Below are 19,224 nucleotides of genomic sequence, written 5' to 3'. Positions count from 1 at the left end.
TCATGTGAGAGGCACGATGGATAACTGGGTCAGCTCCAAAGAACCGATGATGGAAAATGCTGCTCTAAAACCACGCTAGTAAATACAAGCACATTTGCCCTAAAGCTCATCGGTCCTGCTGTCTTTCCCTCAAGATGTGTGTGCTCAGTATGGTGACATCTTTGCTGGGGGCTGGTTTGGGTTTCTGATTCATAGGTCATGACCCACCTAACTGTGGATCAGGTAGTGCAGCAGTGACTTAACCAAGAGCTTAAGCTCCACAATTAGGCTGTTCTTCTGTGACTTTTCAACACAACCATCATGGTGAACAGCAGTTTTTGAATCCACCTCTGTTTCACCTTGCTGCCCCATACCTTGTTTATGCTATAGGTTTACCATGCAACTTTCTTCTAGGGAGAAAGAAACTGCTTCTGTTCCCCCAAAGCTGGCAAGTGTTAGCTACCCAAGTGCTGAGAAAATCACTGTTCATAATGTACATACCTTACTGCAGACATCTCCCACCCCAAACACACAGTGCTCAACTGTCAGTTTCCCACAGCTCTCCATACACTTTTAATGATTACAGAAACAAAAAACCTCAACCCTTTCAACAACAGCACAGTTCTGCATACCCACGTGGGGATCTCTCAACAGGTAAAACATCACGTAGCACTCATTGCACCCTTCCTGACACAATACAGTTTTGTTCTATGGTAAACTGAAGCTGGAAAAAAACTGCAGGAAGGTTCTGCACCTCTGTCACTTTTTCCTAAAAATATTTATTGTAAAAAGTCGCATATAAAGTTGTACACAGGACAGTTGTTTGTAAAGTAAAAAACAAAGAAAATTCAGCCACGCAGCTCTGTCACTCGAGTGGGAAAGGGTTGCTCACTCTCAACAATCCACATTTAACAGACTTCAATCAACTCATGCTTTGTTAGAGCGCCGCGGACAAACCGCAGGCGTGAAGAACTGACTGCAGAGAAAAGCTCCTGTACACATTTACGTTACCATCGATGGCTTCTACTGCTCATCACCACAGCTGCTGAAACACATTCCCTGTTGGAATGGCTCTCGTCCTCTACTCAGTTTCTGTAAATGGCAGACGTGCCAGTTTAGGCTCCATTACAGCAAGAGCTTTATTACTTTTTTCTTTTTAAAGCTAAATCAAAACCAAAACAGAACACTTATCAAAATTGGGCTTGGTCCACTACTAATGTCCTGCCACTGTTCCAGAAAGCTGTGGAAGGGTTGGATCACTTACTGGCTCCTCAAGCAGACGAGGACTAGGAGCAGCAGATCCTGGGTAAAAACCCTCCCCTCACCTGAGAAACACAAACTGGGGAAGAGCTCCCTTTTAAAGAGCAAGAGAGCTTTTGGACTGAGAGCTGCCCGTAAGGAATTGTACGTTTGGATAATGATTGTCTGAAGAAGTCATTTTCGGTCATCTGAGCAAGTTCTGCTGCCACATTTACATTAGTGCTTCTCTTGCCACCATGTTTCTGGGGGAATAATTCCATTCTTCAGGAAATACACAGTTCAATTTTTCAACTTCTTAGAGCAAAAGCAGATGGCTCAGTGTATAAATATATCCAGCATCTGGATTCTCAGTCACAAAAATAACATCCTTTATACAATAGAAAATGGATCAACTATGAAGTAGCTCTTCACTAGCCTTAAGATCCAACAGCTTCATCCACAGCTTCATCATCCTCCTCTTCTTCGTCGTCCTCTTCATCACATTTCCCCAGTTCTCCATCTCGCTTCTCTTTTTCAAGCATTTTTAGATATTTGCTAGCTAGGATTTTCTTTGGCAAGATATCTGGAAGGGAGAATGGCTCTTTTAGTCAGTATAAGTGCTTACACTGCCTCTTTCATAATGTTGCGTTCATACAGAATCGCACAGGTTGGAAGGGACTGAATACCACTAAACAAAACAAAACCAACTAACACAGTTAATGACCTGTTGAGTTAGCCTGACATACAATGTATCGTAAGTGGAAATGGATAATTCCTTTTTTCTAATTACAAGTAACATTATTTGTTTGATTTTAAATGGAATGCTCAATGACTCAACAGCCTTTGACAGATTCAATAGGACAGCTGCCTTACTTGTGTCCTGTAGAAAACTGATTTCTGTATTCAGGTAAGATGCTCATTCAGGGCAGTAACGATGGCCCTGAGACAAGGCAAAACAAGGAGCCCTGAGAAAAGCCAGGCTACAAATAACTCATTTCCCCCCTGTATCCTATGTCCATGCCTTTTCAGAGCGAAACGTTACCAATAAGTTCCAACTACAAGAGAAAAGCGTGCATGCACATGTGCGTTCAGATGTAAATATGTACATTAAAAGGGAGAGGAACCATATGATGCATCCTTTTCAGGAAACAGGACTTAGAGATTTAAATGCATGATTTTAGAGCCATGTAAATTGTCACATCTTTTTTAGGTCTTGTTTCACAGGCTTAAAGCTTTTAAATGGGATCGTTGGCATGTCAGAAGTGCTTACGGCAATATCCTAAGCACTAATTACCCTGGTATAATTTTGCAACACCAGAGAAATCCCTGTCCATAAATGTTTTCAGTAATGTAGCTTATGAGTTAGATTTCAATCACAGAATGGCTTCGGTTGGAAGAGGCCTTAAAAGTCTATCTTGTTCCAACCCTCTGCCACGGGTACAGTTGCCACCCAGCACCTCAGGCTGCCCAGGGCCCCACCCAACCTGGCCTTGAACCCTTTTGGGGATGAGGCACCCACAGTTTCTCTGGGCTCTCTGTTCCAGTACCTCACTGCCCTCTGAGTAAAAAAAAAAAAAAACAACAACAATTCCTCCTAATATCTAATCCAAATCTCCTCTTTTTTAGTTTAAAATCATTCCCCCTTGTTCTATCACTATGAGACCATGTAAAAAGGTCAGTCTCCCTCCTGCTTGTAAGCTCCCTTTAAGTACTGGAAGGCTGCAATGAGGTATCTCTGAAGCCTTCCCTTTTCCAAGCTAAACAAGCCCAACTCCCTCGACCTTTCTTGATAAAAAGAGGTGCTTCAGCCCTTTGACATCTTTGTGGCCTTCCTCTGTACCTGCTCCAAAAACTGCACGTCTTTTTATAAGGCCCTTAGCACAGATGACAGCAGAAGCAGGAGTGGCTAAAGCGTTGCAGACTGACATCCACTCGGTGAACAGGACCTTCTGTGCTCTCACTTAAACTTAAGTGTGAATCCTTAGGAGCTTGTTTCTTTTTATTTACGTAGCCATGAGTTTTCCTAGGTGGTAAAAGAAAAGCTTGGCAACACCAGGATGTTAATGAATCACAGAATGATCTGGGTTGGAAGGGACGTTTCAGATCATTCCAGTTCCAGCTCCCCTGCTACAGGCAGGGACAGCTCCCACTAGATCAGGTTGCTCAAAGTCCCATCCAGCCTTGAATACTTCCAGGGAGGCGCATTCAGAACCGCACTGGGCACCTGTTCCAGTGTGTCACCACCCTGAGCCTGGATTTAGCACGCTGACTACGAAGACATTAGTGTGCTGAATTAAGGGGAGCAATGCTGAACTTTTCAGGGCAACAGTTCAGCCTGACCATTCCCAACCCTGCCATTAAGCCTTTAGCTATATGGTTGGGGCTTTTTTTTTTTTTTTGTCTACATATAATAGGAGAATAATAACCAGCAGGAGAACAGTGCCCTCACAAAACAATCCAATGAAATCAAAACTCCGTCTTCAAATTTACACACAGGATTACCGCTGCTCTGCTCTGCAGATACCTGCAAGGAACTGAAAGGTTTCACACTCTTCTGCAGTGTGAGACAGGTCGCTGTACGTGAGGGCGTTCTTCTCCTTGCCTCTGCCGTGTTTGTAGGAGTACGACGCCAAATACTGAACGAAAAGCTCCTAAAATGTAAAGCAAATAATACAGATCCGGATATACAGGTGGCAGTTAAACCCCCGATCAAAGGCACGAGTGCCACATTTAACAGCACGCATGCAAGGCGCTGGACGCGGTAGCGCTGAGCGAAGAGGCGCAACCGAGAGCCCGCCCGGCCCAGAGGGGAGGGAGGGCGGGAGACGCTACCGTGGCCTTAGCGGTGAGGAAAAGCGCGTCCTGGTTGATGCTGGACACCTCCGGCGAGCTCTTCATGATGACGCGGATGCGCGACAGCGGCAGTGACACCAGCCGATTCTCTCCGCCGCTCAATCTGGTCGCCATTTTGCCCCCCCGAAGCGGCCGCGGCCTTTCACCCCTCATCCCAGCGAGAAATGGGCGGCCTCCGCAGCACGGCCCCTTGGGAGCTGTAGTCCGCGGCCTCCAGAAGGCCCCGCGCGCCGCCGGCGGGAGGAAGCGGCGGGACTACAACTCCCGTGAGGCCGCGCGCCGGCCGAGCGGCCGGAGGACTACGAGCCCCGTGGTGCGCCGCGCTCGTCCGCTGCCCGCTCTGTGCTGCGGGGTGGCGGTTCCTCGCCCCGGGCCCCGATGCGACGCGGGGCAGACCCTCCGCGCCGGTCTCGTCCCGGCGCTGGCACTCGGGCGCTGGGAACTCGTTTTTTATGGCAAATAGGCTCTTCCTAAATATAATCCAAGTAGAGGCCGGCGGCTACAGAGTCATGAGTGTAATTACAGGTTGCTAAACGCCTCTTCAGCTCCTGCAGTCCAGTAGCTGCCTGGTATCCTGGCACTTGGAGGCGTGTTTGGTGTGGAGAGCATAAGTAAACTATGAACAAATGATGGCGGCGGTGACTTTATTAATGCCTTCCCCACATACGTAGCACCTACGCTCTGCGTTCGGCTGAAGGCAGTGTGGGGTTGGCCAGGCGGATGGGGAATGGCTGTGGGTCGGTGTGCCTGCGCCTCAGCACCGTTGCCCACAGTGCTCTGGAGGAACCGCAGCCCGTGGGTTGGATGGGTGCACAACTTGCTGGGTACAATGTGGCTGCCTGGCTGGGCTCAGCGGTGGTGAATGGGGTTAAATCCGAATGGCGACCAGTCACAAGTGATGTTCCCCAGGGGTCTGTGCTGGGGCCAGCCCTGTTTAATAACCTTACTGATGACCTAGATGAGGGGACTGAGGGCATCCTCAGTAAGTCTGCAGATGACACCAAATTAGGAGGAAGTGTCAATCTGCCTGAGGGTAGGAAGGTCCTTCAGAGGGATCACAGAATCACAGAATCATAAAATGGATTGGGATGGAAGGGACCACAAGGATCATCAATTCTCCAGCCCCTCTGCCAGAGGTCACCAACCTATAGATCTGGTACCAGACCAGGTTGCCCAGGGCCCCATCCAACTTGGTCTTGAACACCTCCAGGGATGGAGCATCCACAGACTCTCCAGGCAGCCTGTTCCAGCACCTCACCACTCTCTATGAAGAACTTCCCCCTGACATCTCATCTAAATCTTCCCTCCTTGAGCTTAAAACCATTCCCCCTTGTCCTACCACTATCTGCCCGAGTAAACAGTTGATTCCCTTCCTGTTTGTAATCCCCTTTTAAATACTGGAAGACTGCAATGAGGTCATCCCACAGGCTTCTCTTCTCCAGGCTAAACAAGTTTAGTTCCCTCAGCCTGTCTTCGTAGGAGAGGTGCTCCAGCCCTCTGATCATCTTTGATGCCCTCCTCTGGACCCTCTCCAACAGCTCCACATGTTTCCTGTATTGGGAACCCCAGGCCTGGACACAGTACTCCAGATGGGGCCTCACGAGAACAGAGCAGAGAGGACAGTCACCTCCCTGTCCCTGCTGGCCACCTCTCTTCTGATGGAGCCCAGGATACGATTGGTCTTCTAAGCTGCAAGATCACACTGCTGGCTCATATTCAGTTTTTCATCCACTAGGACCCCCAACTCCTTCTCTGCAAAGATGCGGGTAGGCTGGATTGATCAGGTGAGGCCAGCGATGTGAGCTTTAACAAGAGTAAGTGCCTGGTCCTGCACATTGGTCACAACTACCCCATGCAATGCTTCTCCCAGATAGCTAGTGATAGGATGAACGATAATGGCTTTAAGTCGTGCTGGATAGGTTCAAGTTAGATATTAGGAGGAATTTCTTCTCTGATATCAGTCAAGCAATGGAACAGACTGCCCAGGAAAGTGGTGAAGTCATTGTCCATGGGGGCGCTCAAGAAACATGGAGACGTGGCACTGAGGGCTGTGGGTAGTGATGTTACACACGAGGAAGTCTTTCACACAGAGGGTGGAGACACATTGGAACAGGTTGACCAAGGAGGTTGTGGATCCCTGGAAGCATTCAAGACCAGGCTGGATGTGGCTCTGGGCAGCCTGGTCTGGTGGCTGGTGACCCTGCATATGACAGGGGTTGAAATTGGATGATCACTGGGGTCCTTTTCAACCCAGGGCATTCTATGAGTCTATGATTCTATGACTTGATCTTAGTGGTCCTTTCTGACCTTAATGATTCTATGAGTCTATGATTTGATTCCAGAACCATTAGAGCCAGGAAGTGGTGTGTGCCTGTCTGCTAAGAGCTGCTGTACTCCCACCAGGAGTTGTTTAACACTCACTAATGGTTTTAATCAGGACTTTGCTGTGCGCTTTACAAACAGTATGTTTTTCATATGTATTGGAGAAATCTACCAATACTGCTAATTTGATCACTATTTAGCATTAGAGGGGAGAATGGAAGCTTTTGCAATAATGTGCAATAATAATCAGTCGGAATTCAGGGCAGAAAGGGATGTTCCTGGAACAGAAAATACAAGGAATTTGTTAACATGATATTACAAGCTGATGCAGAATTTGCAAGTATATATGGATAAGGCTTTAATACAGATGATATTGATTTTTAAGGGAAGCTGGCACCTTTAACAGTTGTCAGCACCTTAGTACAGGGATAGTACAGCAATATATGTTCATTGGCTTTGGGTCCAGCATTACCGTTTTTGAAGACAACTTTTACAGTTAAATAACAACAATCAAAACATCTTGGACTGCTTAATTCATTCGAGATTACAGCACTGGTGAAATCACTCTGTAGATTATATCCAAACTGAAGTGTTACGTACGATGATGCTGTATACATATCTATCAGGCTCGGTTTGTTTGATCCTTGTAGTCTTGTGACACCTTGTGGAAACAGTTGACATTACTCTGACAGTGAGATACACACATGTAAGCAACTTCTCTTCAGTTTCTCCACCACTTGGAATTAACTCATCCTGGAGGATCTCAGGAGACTGAGTAGCTTAATGGTAACGTCAAAACTCTACACTCTTATGTTTACAGAGCCACAATCCAATTATCTCCCAGAGACAATAAAATATTAACTACTCCAATTTACATTTAGCAATAACTATCTTATTTAATTGATACAAGCTGTCATCACTTTGTGTGTGTGTCTCATAAGGAAGAAGTGAAACAACAAAACACTGCTGAGCTGAACTAGAACAATAGAATATTTTGAGTTGGAAGGGACCACAAGGATATTGAATCCAACAATGTCAAAAAGTGTTTCCAAAACCCCCTCTGGCCAATGCTACAGGGAAGAGTCGTAACTGTATTAATGAGTCGTGGCAGTATTAATGAGACCAAATCTTTAGTGTGCTTTTGTACCATTGATATCATAACCAAATGCAATATAGGCATTTTCCACCCAATTTGTATTCACATCAGTAGGGGAGAAATGAATGTAACTATCATTTCTCTGTGAGAATCTGTGAATGAAAAAGTGATTTTCTTTATTTGAAAATGCCCCTTGTACATCCCTCATACCTAAATTTAGCCAGTTTGAATGCACCTGTCTTGCCTCCCCAAAGATATGTGCAGCTTCCTAGCTTCACATTTTGCCTGAAATCCAGAGAATCTGTACTATCTCTAAATTCACGTTGAATTTACTTATACCAGTTATAGGAAGACATCTAAATGAACCTGCTTGTCCACAACCTTCAAATAACTGCTAATCCTATTGAAATTACTGTGTTGAGAGTGCCAATATCTTTAAGTTATATGCCCCTTTCTATTCCAATAAGCATCTGCACTCAAAGATCACAGACAGAGGCTGAAAACCCTCCCACGTCCAAGGATTTGGAAACTGAGGCTGAGGGCTTCTTTCACGTGCTCTGTTTTGGCTGAGTAACAGAGGTGGTAGGGGAGTCCTGCAAGAACAGACCACAGAATTTTCCTTTCTGAGGAATCCAGATTAAAAAAATCCAGAACAAACAAATAAATAAATGTGTATTGTTTGATGATCTGTCTTGATAAATGGATAAATACTTGGGGCAAACTGCTCCGTGGGGAATGGAGTGGCAGCAGGTTTGTCTTTTATAGGGAAAAATAGTAGCGTGTTGAACAAGCTGGTGGCAGCTACAAATGTGTGTCTTTGCTCTCCTTTGTGACTATGGATTAGGAACAAACTACTGAAGTGAGGAAAAGATTATAGGACATGTTTATTCCCAGTGCACAGTAAGACATATATCTGTATATTTATATCTATATACACTAGGTGAAACTTACAGAAGCAGATGTGGTTGCTGAGTGTTAACTTCTGTCTCTCCTTATAGCCAGTAGATCACTGGTGTGCAAATAAGTTTGTAGTATGTCCCTTGTGTTTTCATCTGCAGTGCATCTGTAAAGCTAATAAATACCGTGCATCATACATAGAGACATCCAGCTGACAGCTCCATTCCTCCTTCACTGACACTTGTGTGCCATCAGGGAGAAATATATCTGTATCAAGATGATAAAATAATTGTTAAGGACATTCATTTATCTACATTTATATTTAATGTTTGGGGGTTGGAGGTAAGTCTGTGATCCAAGTGACCCTTCTCAGATTCTGTATCTTTCCCCAGCAATGCACTTACAACAAAGTAAGTATCCTTATGGAATCATAGAATTGCTCAGGTTGAAAAAGACCTTAAAGATCAACAAGTGCAACCACAGCCTCACCACACTACCCTAACTCTAACAACCCTCTGCTAAATCATGTCCCTGAGCACCACATCCAAATGGTTTTTAAACACATCCAGGGATGGTGACTCAACCACCTCCCTGGGGAGCCTATTCCAGTGCTTAACAACCCTTTCTGTGAATAAGTTCTTCCTGATATTGAACCTAAACTTACCCTTTATCTTCTTTACTATGAGAGTGGTGAGGTGCTGGAACAGGCTGCCCAGAGAGGCTGTGGATGCCCCATCTCTGGAGGTGTTCAAGGCCAGCTTGGATGGGGCCCTGGGCAGCCTGGTGTGGTATTAAATGGGGAGGTTGGTGGCCCTGTTTGTGTCAGGGGGTTGGAGCTTTTGGAGCTTCATGATCCTTGAGGTCTCTTCCAATCCAGGCCATTCTGTGATTCTGTGGCACAACTTGAGGCCATTTCCCCTCGTCCTGTCACCTGTCACCAGTGAGAACAGAGCAGCCCCGCTCTCGCTGTAAGCACCTTTCAGATATTGGCAGAGAGCAATAAGGTCTCCCCTCAGCCTCCTTTTCCCCAGACTGAACAGCCCCAGTTCCTTCAGTCTCTCCTCATAGGCCATATTCTCCAAGCCCCTCACAAGCCTTGCTGCCCTCCTTTGGACCTGCTCCAGCACCTCCATGTCCTTTCTGTACTGAGGTGCCCATAACTAATTGTGAGCTTCGAGGAATCTCACTATTAATTATCACGTCAAAGCCCTTAATTTTTATATCCCTGGAATGTTCGTGCAGAAACTAATTTTAAAATTGTATATTATAGGAAATTTGAAGACTTATACTTTCTAAACGAACAGGTAATGCAAGTCATTTTCTCCAGTCTTCTTCTTGCGGAGTCTGCCCTACTCCTACTAATTGTCTGTCAATAAATAAGACTGCAATCTTCTGCATAATAGTAAATTCAGAAACTTAGACCCTCTCGTAATTGACAACCATCACAGGAGGCGCAAAGCGCGGCAACCCCAGTGCTCCCGCTCCGCGCATGCGCCGCCCCGCGGGCGCCCATTGCCGTCAGTTCCGCCGCCGCCCGTCCCTCGCGTCCGGCGGCAGCAGGAGGGGGCGGCTCCTGTCCCGGCTGTGAGTGCGCCCCTCCGCTCCCCTCAGCGCGGGACCCTGAGGCGGCTGCGCCTCTCTCTCCCCCCTCTCCAACCCCTTGGACGCCCCCCTTCACCTCACTCTGCCCCTTAGCTCCCTTTCCTTACGGGATGCGGGGTGGGAAGCGGCGGATCGCCCAGCAAAACGCCTTCTTTCTGATGTTAGAAAGGGTTCGAGCCTCTTTCCTTGTTCGTGTGGTGTCAGCTGACAGCTGTGCTGCTTGTTCCTGGTGGTGGGTGCAGCTCTGTAGCCGGCAGATCCCCGTGGCTGGGAGGCACGGAGCAATACAGGGCTCGGGCGCAGCCACAGAAATGCGGTTTGTGATAACTCGGGGGGGAAGGAATCCCAGATATTGAAATCCAAACTATTCTTATGGCCCTTCTGCTGAACTTTGAGGAAATAACCCCTTTATTCTCAGTAATGAATACTTCGGACCTAATGTTCCTGATCCTTTCGAAAGCACGGATGTGTGAGGTTTGGCTGTTCTCGTTGTTTGGTAGTCGACATCCCACCGCACGCAGGGCTGCGTACCTCCTCACGGTGCCTCCGGGAGGCTGACTGCAGAGCGTGAGGCTCAGGGAAGTCTATGCTGAAGAGATCAGCATTTCCTCCATGGCCCCACGGCAGTGTTGTCCCGTGTGCTGCTTTGGCTTTTGTGGACATGTGTGGAATGATCTGGCTAAAAAAAAAAAAAACCAAAAACAAAAGCACAGGTGTTTTTTGGTGGTGGTTTAAAGCACCGCATAATATACAGTGCTTGAGATTGGGCTGGATGGAGCTCTGAGCGCCCTGATGTAGCTGTAGATGTCCTTGTTCACTGCAGGGGAGTTGGACGAGGTGACCTTTAAGGATCCCCTTCCAGTTCTCAAACAATTATATGATCTTTGTGACAAAGCCCCACCTTTATTCGGCGGCTGTGTATGCTTCTGAGTGTTAAATAATACTCATTTATCTCTTGCTAGCCTGCAGTTGGTGCAAAATGAGTGTTCCTGACTACATGCAGTGTGCTGAGGATCATCAGACTCTCCTGGTTGTGGTCCAGCCCATCGGCATTGTACCAGAAGAGAGCTTTTTTAGGATCTACAAGCGGATTTCAGCCGTGAGCCAAGTCAATGTGCGCGACTCCCAGCGCGTGCTGTACATCCGCTACAGGCACCATTATCCCCCCGAGAACAACGAATGGGGGGATTTTCAGACGCACCGCAAAGTTGTGGGGCTGATAACTATCACAGACTGTTCTTCTGCCAAGGACTGGCCTCAGACGTTTGAGAAGTTCCATCTTCAGAAGGAAATGTATGGCTCTACGCTCTATGATTCCCGGCTGTTTGTCTTCGGACTTCAAGGAGAGATTGCAGAGCAGCCCCGCACAGATGTGGCGTTTTACCCCAGTTATGATGAATGTGAAACTGTGGAGAAGAGAATAGAAGATTTCATCGAATCCCTCTTCATTGTGTTGGAGTCTAAGCGGCTTGACAGAGCCACTGATAAGTCTGGAGACAAGATCCCGCTGCTCTGCGTTCCTTTTGAGAAGAAGGATTTTGTAGGGCTGGACACAGACAGTAGGTAAGCAGCTAGAACAAGCCTGCTAGAAGAGACAAAGAGGTGCAGTAAATGTTGTGCTCGTATCTTCTTGTATGAAAGAATAGATACTGCTGCTGTTTAATATAATTTAATTTTTGTGGTCTGACTTCATTTGATGTTTTCAGTATGTATATGCATTTAAATAATTTATGAGGCTAAGTAGGAGGAAGATGTCACAGGAGATGTTTGACAGATTCTTTTACAGTGAGAGGTTTTGAGGAAGGATTCAAAGGGTTTGCAGATATACAGTGTAATTAACAACACTCAATTTACATCAATTAAAGTAATTTTATATCTTTTTATCTTGGTTTCTTAAGTTCAACATTTTTCCTTGTCTTTCATTTTTACTTTATTATTTGATAGTTTTGACCCGCCACATTTTGCTATTGTTCTTTTCACAGCTGTGAGAAGAACTTGGGTTTTCCCTGTTACAGTTTTTTTTCCTCCTCCCATCACATCTTCCCTTAATCATGTGCTCACTCAACTTTCAGATCTGTGTGTTACATAGTTGTGGTGTTAGGAATTAATATTTGTGGCCTCTGCATGTAGGTAGGTGCAAAGTTTGTTTGGCTCCATTACTTGAAGTCAAATCCAAAGGGTGGACTCAACCATCTTTGTTCCTTTGATATCAGAGAAGAGAGGGGAGTGCACATCCTATCAGGATACATAACGTGCATGAAAATAATACCTTTTACGTGTTGAAGGGCCCACAGTACCCTTCTCTTCTGCTCCAGGGCTTCTGGAGCAAGTTCACACAGTTGAACTTGCTCTAATTCATTAGCCCATGTTGTTCCCTACATTAGCTGCTCTGTGGGTATTCTGATTAGTTAGAATTATAGAATGGTATGGGTTGGAAGGGACCTTTAGGATCTCCTAATTCCAACCCCCTGCTATAGGCAGGGACACCTCCTTCTAGACCAGGTTGCTCAGAGCCCCATCAAGCCTGGCCTTCAATGCTTCCAAGGAGGTGACATACTTCAGCCCATTCCAGTGTCTCACCTTCACAGTAAAGAATTATCTCCTAACAATGCTATACCCAACGTTCATTGGTAGTGTTAGTTGTTGTTACTGTTTTTTGTACTCTGTATGGGCAGCAGCATTTTGTAGACTAGGTGGCCCCTTTCAGAATGTTGGCTTTCATTAGGATGCGTTTTGAATGAATGTGATAACTTAATCACCAAGATTTTGTGTTCCAGTTTGCCAAGTCTTTGCTAGAGTCTCAGAATTTGTTGTGTCGTTTGATCATATCTTTGAAATAGTTTTTCATTAAGTCTCGATCAGTGGATATACTTTAATAAGTGCTTGATGTACTTCACTGTTTAGCAAAAATAAGTATTCTAAACTTCTTCTTTGGTTTGAAAGAGTATTTTTTAGCTTTTGTTTTACTGTGGAGTTGCTACGTCTGTTTTAAGAGCTGAAAAAGAGTTGTCCTTCAGAGAGAGAAATAAATGTGTGTAGCAAACGTGAGCTTCTCTGTGCAGGCACCTTTCAGCAGCACAGTGTATTCTGGCTTCTGTGTTCTACCTAGTGGAAATTCAGGCCTGTGAAGCGGTTTGAACTATGGTCGGGTTTGTTAAACCAAATTAAACCTTCTAGCTGAAGTCTTTAGATGGAAAATGCTAGGATATTTATTATTTTATTTCTTGGCTTGAAGTGTTGCATCACATCACAGGTTCCCTAATTAAGGGGGATGTACTGCAGTAAGTGGAAATACGGAGACGCAGGGTTAAAGAGGACCTTCTTCAGTCCAGGTTGTGTCTTTGCAAGATGCTACATTGTGTAAGTCTGTCCAGTGAGGAATGAAGGTTGTCTAAATGCGTGGGCTGCATGTGAAAATAATAGACAAGCAAATGGAGCGGCTTCTTTTGGGAAGGCAGTTATGTATACTGAGAGAAAACGTGTTAAGAAGTTACATATGTATGATCACATGAAGACTAATTAAAACTACCCAATCTCTTAAAATAGGCTTTTCTTCTGCAATTTACTGTGAACTATTAAGGTTAATATTTATGGTCCAAACTCGATAGATAGGATCGATGTTCAGATGGTGAGACTAACATTAATACCAAGCGTTAATATTTGCCACTGAATTTCATAATCAATGTAACATGATCAGTGTCTTTTAGATGCAGTTCATACATCAGGAACATGTTTTTTACATCAGTTTCTGTTCTTGGATCTTTCTCTTTTAATGCTGATAAGGGATTCCTTTAATAGTACTGAGTGGTGAGAAGGGAGGGCTCTGTTACTGGATGTCTGCTTCTCTATACTGTGTAGATGGGATTTGTTTACTGACTTCTCAGACTTTGTGATATCTCAGGATGTGTATGTGGCTGTTTATTTTAGTTCTGTTCTGTCTTTCTAATTTTTGTTTTGTTCCTTTCTTTTCCTCCTTCTCTCATACTGCCCTGTGAGTTTGTTGTTGGGTCTGAAAAGGTAGGCTGTGACTGCGTACGTTGCAAAGTAGTTAGCTTTCTTCCATACACTGCCTCTCCACTCTGCCTTCATTGCATAGTTTAGTGTCGCTTTTTCTCTTTGTTTTTCAGTACACACACAAACAATTGCTGCCTGGAGCCTCACGGCTGTCCTCGACCCTTTTTTGGCGCATTTGGCAATTATATTTGGTAGCAGTGCTGATTTTGTTTTGTAGGGCACACACAGTGCGCTTAGGCGGCTGCTAGCCTCTGGAATTTGCTTTGTCTTTTAAACTCCAAAACCATGAAGCTGTTGCTGCCTGTGTTTGGTTTCCAAATTCAGACCTTCTGGCAGTTGATGAAACGCTGCTGTGTTTGAAGTCAGATTAATGTTATGATTGGTGATGTCTGTAGTTCTGCATGCTAATTGGAATTGGTGGGATTGGATGGAAGTTTTCGTTGAAGCATTCTGCATGAATTTTGCAAATTCATTTTGCATGTTTCTTGTTTTTGAATTTAGCCATTCTGAAATATTCAGGATTCAGAAAATCCTTCAAACTCGTTACTGGATGGTTTGTAGTGAAAATAAATTCTGTCTTGAACTGTAATACTCTTAGTCTAGTTTCTGTATAAAAATTATCGTGGCATCCTAGAATGGGAATGAAGGGGGAAAACATACATCCTAAATAGCAAATGCAGTAGATTTGGAAATGAGTAGTGCTGTCTGGCTCTCAGGCCAGGTTAATTGTCCTCTGCTTTCAGGCAGTAATTGTGGGCACTGCTAGTGATGGTCAGTTATTTTGAAGAATGAAATGTATGTTGACTACCAAATGAACACAAGCAAACTACTTCAGAGAATAAGACTGAAAATTCCTTTTGTAGTCAGCTGCATTTACAGGTGCTGGAGGCGGGTATGGATTGCTGCACTTGGGTCAGGGCAATCCCAGGTATTTATACAAACTGGGGGAAGGTTTCCTTGAGAGCAGCCCTGTAGAGAAGGACTTGGGGGTCCTGGTAGATGAGAAGCTGGACATGAGCCATCAGTGTGCGCTTACAGCCCGGAAGGCCAACTGTGTTCTGGGCTGCATTAAAAAAGGGGTGGCCAGCAGGGAGAGGGAGGTGACTGTCCCCCTCTGCTCAGCTCTTGTGAGGCCCCATCTGCAGCACTGCATCCAGGCCTGGGGCATCCTGTACAGGAAGGACGTGGAGCTCTTGGAGCGGGTCCAGAGGAAGGCACTGAGATGATCAGAGGGCTGGAGCACCTCTCCTATGAGGTGTTTTCCTCCTGTGAGGAAAGGTTGAGGCAACTGGGCTTGTTTAGCTTGGAGAGGAGAAGGCTTGGGGGAGACCTCATTGTGGCCTTCCAGTACTTGAAGGGAGCATATCAACAGGAGGGGGAACACCTGTTTGTGAGGGTGGATAGTGAGGACAAGGGAAAATGGTCTTAAACTGACATGGGGGAGTTTTAGGTCAGATATTAGGAGGAAGTTTTTCACTCAGAGGGTGGTGATGCACTGGAACAGGTTCCCCAAGGAGGCTGTGGATGCCCCATCCCTGGAGGCATTCAAGACCAGGCTGGATGTGGCTCTGGGCAGCCTGGTCTGGTGGTTGGTGACCCTGCACATTGCAGGGGGGTTGAAATCAGATGATCATTGTGGTCCTTTTCAACCCAAGGCCATTCTATGATTCTGTGATTCTATGATTTTCCATGTGGGTCCTATATCATAGGGCATGACTTTCTTAGAGGATAGTTCAGGAAAGGCTTTTTATGGTGTTGTTGTGTGAGACACGGGAGTGGCTTTGCTAAGACTTTGTCTTAGCAGGACAAAAGAGAAACAGCTCTGATCAGTGGGGTATGGGAAGGACCTAATGGACAGAAAGTAGCCATTACTGTGTGTGAACTTCCTGTCATCAAACAGAGCTAAGCTGTAAAGAACCAAAATAATTAATCAATGTTTTAATCAAAATGAAACTAGAGAAAGAAGATATCTACACACTGCTTGCTTTCAGCTTTGTGGCCTGATCCTTCATGTAAAGCTGTGAAGCAGAGCCAGCTGAATGTTACCATTTTGGAATTTCATGCTGAGATAAATGTGCCTGCTTATTTTTTCCCATTAAATTTGCAACCGATATGGATTGAAGAAACTCCATTTCTTTGTCGTGCCTTTAATCATAGAATCACAGAATGGCTTGGGTTGAAAAGGACCACAGTGATCATCTGGTTTCAACCCCCTGCTATGTGCAGGGTCGCCAACCACCAGACCAGGCTGCCCAGAGCCACATCCAGCCTGGCCTTGAATGCCTCCAGGGATGGGGCATCCACAGCCTCCTTGGGCAACCTGTTCCAGTGCATCACCACCCTCTGAGTGAAAAACTTCCTCCTAATATCCAACCTAAACCTCCCCTGTATCAGTTTAAAACCATTCCCCCTTGTCCTATCACTGTCCACCCTCATAGACAGCCGTTCCCCCTCCTGTTGATATGCGCCCTTCAAACATTGGAAGTCCACAGTGAGGTCTCCCCGGAGCCTTCTCTCCTCCATGCTAAACAAGCCCAGTTCCCTCAACCTTTCCTCATAGGAGAGATGCTGCAGCCCTCTGGTCATCTTAATCCTGATCACCTGATGTTGTAGACATGAGATTTTTTCTGAAGCAAGCATCACAAATACCAAATGAATTGAGTTTTTCTGTCCATGAAAAGTGGGTTTACCTTTATTGAAATCTTCCCCTTTTATATTTTTTTGGACACACTTGCACTAACTGATAAATAGTGTCCTTGTGTGACATCGTGAGAGCTACATAAGACACAGTCTCTACATGTCTACAATGCAGACTTCCTCTATAATTCACAAGAAGCTGTTTTCCAGGAGCATAATGAATGATTGAAGGGATCGTAAGAAGTAAATCCTTTCTTGGCATAATATTTATGTTGAGTGAATTTGGTCTTTGAATAGAGGTAAATTTCTTCATCATCGAGAATAAATTGATCTTTTTGTTTATAAACAGGGATAATTCCTAGAAGAGAAATAGTTTGAATAAGCAGTGCTTGTTGATGTCCAAGTTATACTGTAATGCATGGGTAAAGTTTTGGCAAAATGAGGTATTGGTTAGGGAGAGCTGCTGGTGAGGCAGTGTTGTAGAAATGGTTTGGGTGTTAAGTTCTGGCTCAGCTGCCTAGCACTGTCCCTTTTGCTTTCATTGAATGACTCATATTTATAAGCTTAACATATAATCTGGAAAATCTGGAGGAAAAAGCTTTAAAATCACAGTTTTGAGAGAATAAGAAATAATTTGTCCATAAATCTACAGATTACTTGAAAATGTCGGGTGAAAAGCGTTGAGGTTTTCACATATTTAAAAGGAATTAGGATGGACCTATTTCCTTCTCAGTTCTGGAAGGGAAATTAAGAAAAGCACCACCTCAGGTCCCTTTTAATTACATAATCATGACAGTTCCCCATATACTCAAGTCTTATTTTGGGGTATAAAAGTGCAATGTCTCATAAAATGCACATTACCTGTTTTTTGAATTGCTGAACTGGGTAATGATAAAAGTATAGCCAGAGCTGATGCAAATTACAAGCATAAAACCATGACAGTCAGTCTGATGTGGTCCTCTGTGTTTTTGGAAGCCCATGTTATCCAGGTTGTTTGCAGAGACTCCTTTCATGTAACAAAGAGCAACATCTGCAGCAATTCCTTCAATTAAAGCTTCATTCTCAGGTGGCTTCCTTGTGTTTCAATCTACTGTCTAAACATAAAAAGACTTCTTTTCCTTGATGTGCATTTTGGAATGTGAAATTATATGTTGTATGTATGCGTGTATTTTTATATTCATAGACTTGGAAGACATTATTAGATCGTGAAGATACACTATTGGAGAGATGTAAATCAACAAGTACAGTAACTGGGCTGAAGTTTAATTCTAAGCCATGTAAGGTATCACAGAATCACAGAATGGCCAGGGCTGGAAGGGACCAACCCTCTGCCACATGCAGGGCCACCAACCTCCCCATTTAATACCAGACCAGGCTGCCCATGGCCCCATCCAACCTGGCCTTGAACACCTGGAATGCCCCAGGATGGGGCATCCACAGTATCTCTAGAGCAGGGAGAGCAAGGATATTCTTGCTAGGAAATATGTCTGCTGAAGGGGAGATCTGAAGGATTGCTGATAAACTCAAGAAAGAGTAGTGTTGCTCTGAATGTACTGCTCCCAGTACAAGAAAGACAGGGAGCTGTTGGAGAGGGTCCAGAGGAGAGCTGCAAAGGTGATCGGGGGACTGGAGCATCTCCCCTACAAAGACAGGCTGAGGGAGCTGGGCTTGTTCAGCATGGAGAAAAAAGAAGGCTGCAGGGTGACCTCATTGCAGCCTTTCAGTACCTAAAGGGAGCCTACAAACAGGAGGGGAATCAACTCTTTGAAAGGGTTGATAACTGCAGGACAGGGGGAAATGGTTTTAAGTTGAGGAAGGGGAGATTTAAGTTGGATGTGAGGGGGAAGTTCTTTACAGATTGAGAGTGGTGAGGTGCTGGAACAGGCTGCCCAGAGAAGTTGTGGATGCCCTGTCCCTGGAGGTGTTCAAGGCCAGGTTGGATGGGGCCCTGGGCAGCCTGGTCTGGTATTAAATGAGGAGGTTGGTGGCCCTGCGTGTGGCAGGGGGTTGGAGCTTCATGATCCTTGAGATCCCTTCCAGCCCTGGCCATTCTGTGATTCTGTGAATGATGACTGATCTCTCCTGTCTTAAATCATGAGTTACTTTGGAAGCACAGTATGTTCCACATCACGTCTGTTTACATTTGTTTGGCTGCAATGTATTAAATAATAAAGTAGCGAGCTTTGTGCCTTTGTTGCATTGATTTGTGTCCCAGTTGCCTCTCTAGTTCTACAAAGCCTAAAACTCTTTTCAATAAGGGTGCATTGGTGTTGTGTGGGGATTTTGTTTGGAAAAGGAAGGAAATGGTATTGCTGATGCTGGGTCAGATTTTATTTGAGCAAATGAAAAAGGAGTGGCAGGTGAAACCCTGACAGTCCTTGCCTGAAGTGGCAGTGGTTATACTGAGCCTGTTAAATGTGGAATAGGATGAAAATGGAAGGGAACTTTCCAGGAGATCGTTTTGCTGTTAGTGGCTTTAACGCGTTCTTTGTTCATGAAGCATAGCAGTTCTAAAAAGATGGTGTTTCTTTAATGGAGGTGAGGCTGTTCAAGTGCTCTGAAGAGCAGTCATTTATATCCAACTA

General features: G+C 45.0%; 2 protein-coding genes across 7 annotated transcripts in view; one reads left to right on the top strand and one right to left on the bottom strand.

The window, feature by feature from the left end:
* Positions 1–738: 738 nt before the first annotated feature.
* Positions 739–4,239, bottom strand: CHRAC1 (chromatin accessibility complex subunit 1). The gene is made up of 3 exons (XM_052703602.1): positions 4,051–4,239; positions 3,743–3,869; positions 739–1,801 (listed from the first exon to the last, which is right to left on the bottom strand). The coding sequence occupies exons 1-3, from the start codon at positions 4,222–4,224 to the stop codon at positions 1,656–1,658; spliced, it is 447 nt and encodes a 148-aa protein (XP_052559562.1). The 5' UTR covers positions 4,225–4,239; the 3' UTR covers positions 739–1,655.
* A 5,645-nt stretch (positions 4,240–9,884) lies between these two features.
* The window catches only part of TRAPPC9 (trafficking protein particle complex subunit 9), a 468,020-nt gene continuing 458,680 nt past the window's right edge, over positions 9,885–19,224 (top strand). For 2 of the 6 annotated variants that reach the window (XM_052703589.1, XM_052703588.1), the window contains exons 1-2: positions 10,004–10,158; positions 10,951–11,551. In XM_052703589.1, coding sequence (XP_052559549.1) covers positions 10,968–11,551 — 584 coding nt within the window. In that variant the 5' untranslated portion in view covers positions 10,004–10,158; positions 10,951–10,967. Of the gene's footprint in view, positions 9,971–10,003; positions 10,159–10,950; positions 11,552–19,224 lie in introns of those variants that run through there. The other 4 variants (XM_052703585.1, XM_052703587.1, XM_052703584.1 and 1 more) reach the window with 4 other exon arrangements.

This window comes from Tympanuchus pallidicinctus, unplaced genomic scaffold, assembly GCF_026119805.1.
Source record: "Tympanuchus pallidicinctus isolate F22 unplaced genomic scaffold, pur_lepc_1.0 scaffold5, whole genome shotgun sequence".
NCBI lineage: Eukaryota > Metazoa > Chordata > Aves > Galliformes > Phasianidae > Tympanuchus > Tympanuchus pallidicinctus.
Note: the sequence above shows the minus strand (reverse complement) of the source record. Positions and strands in the feature narration are given on the sequence as shown.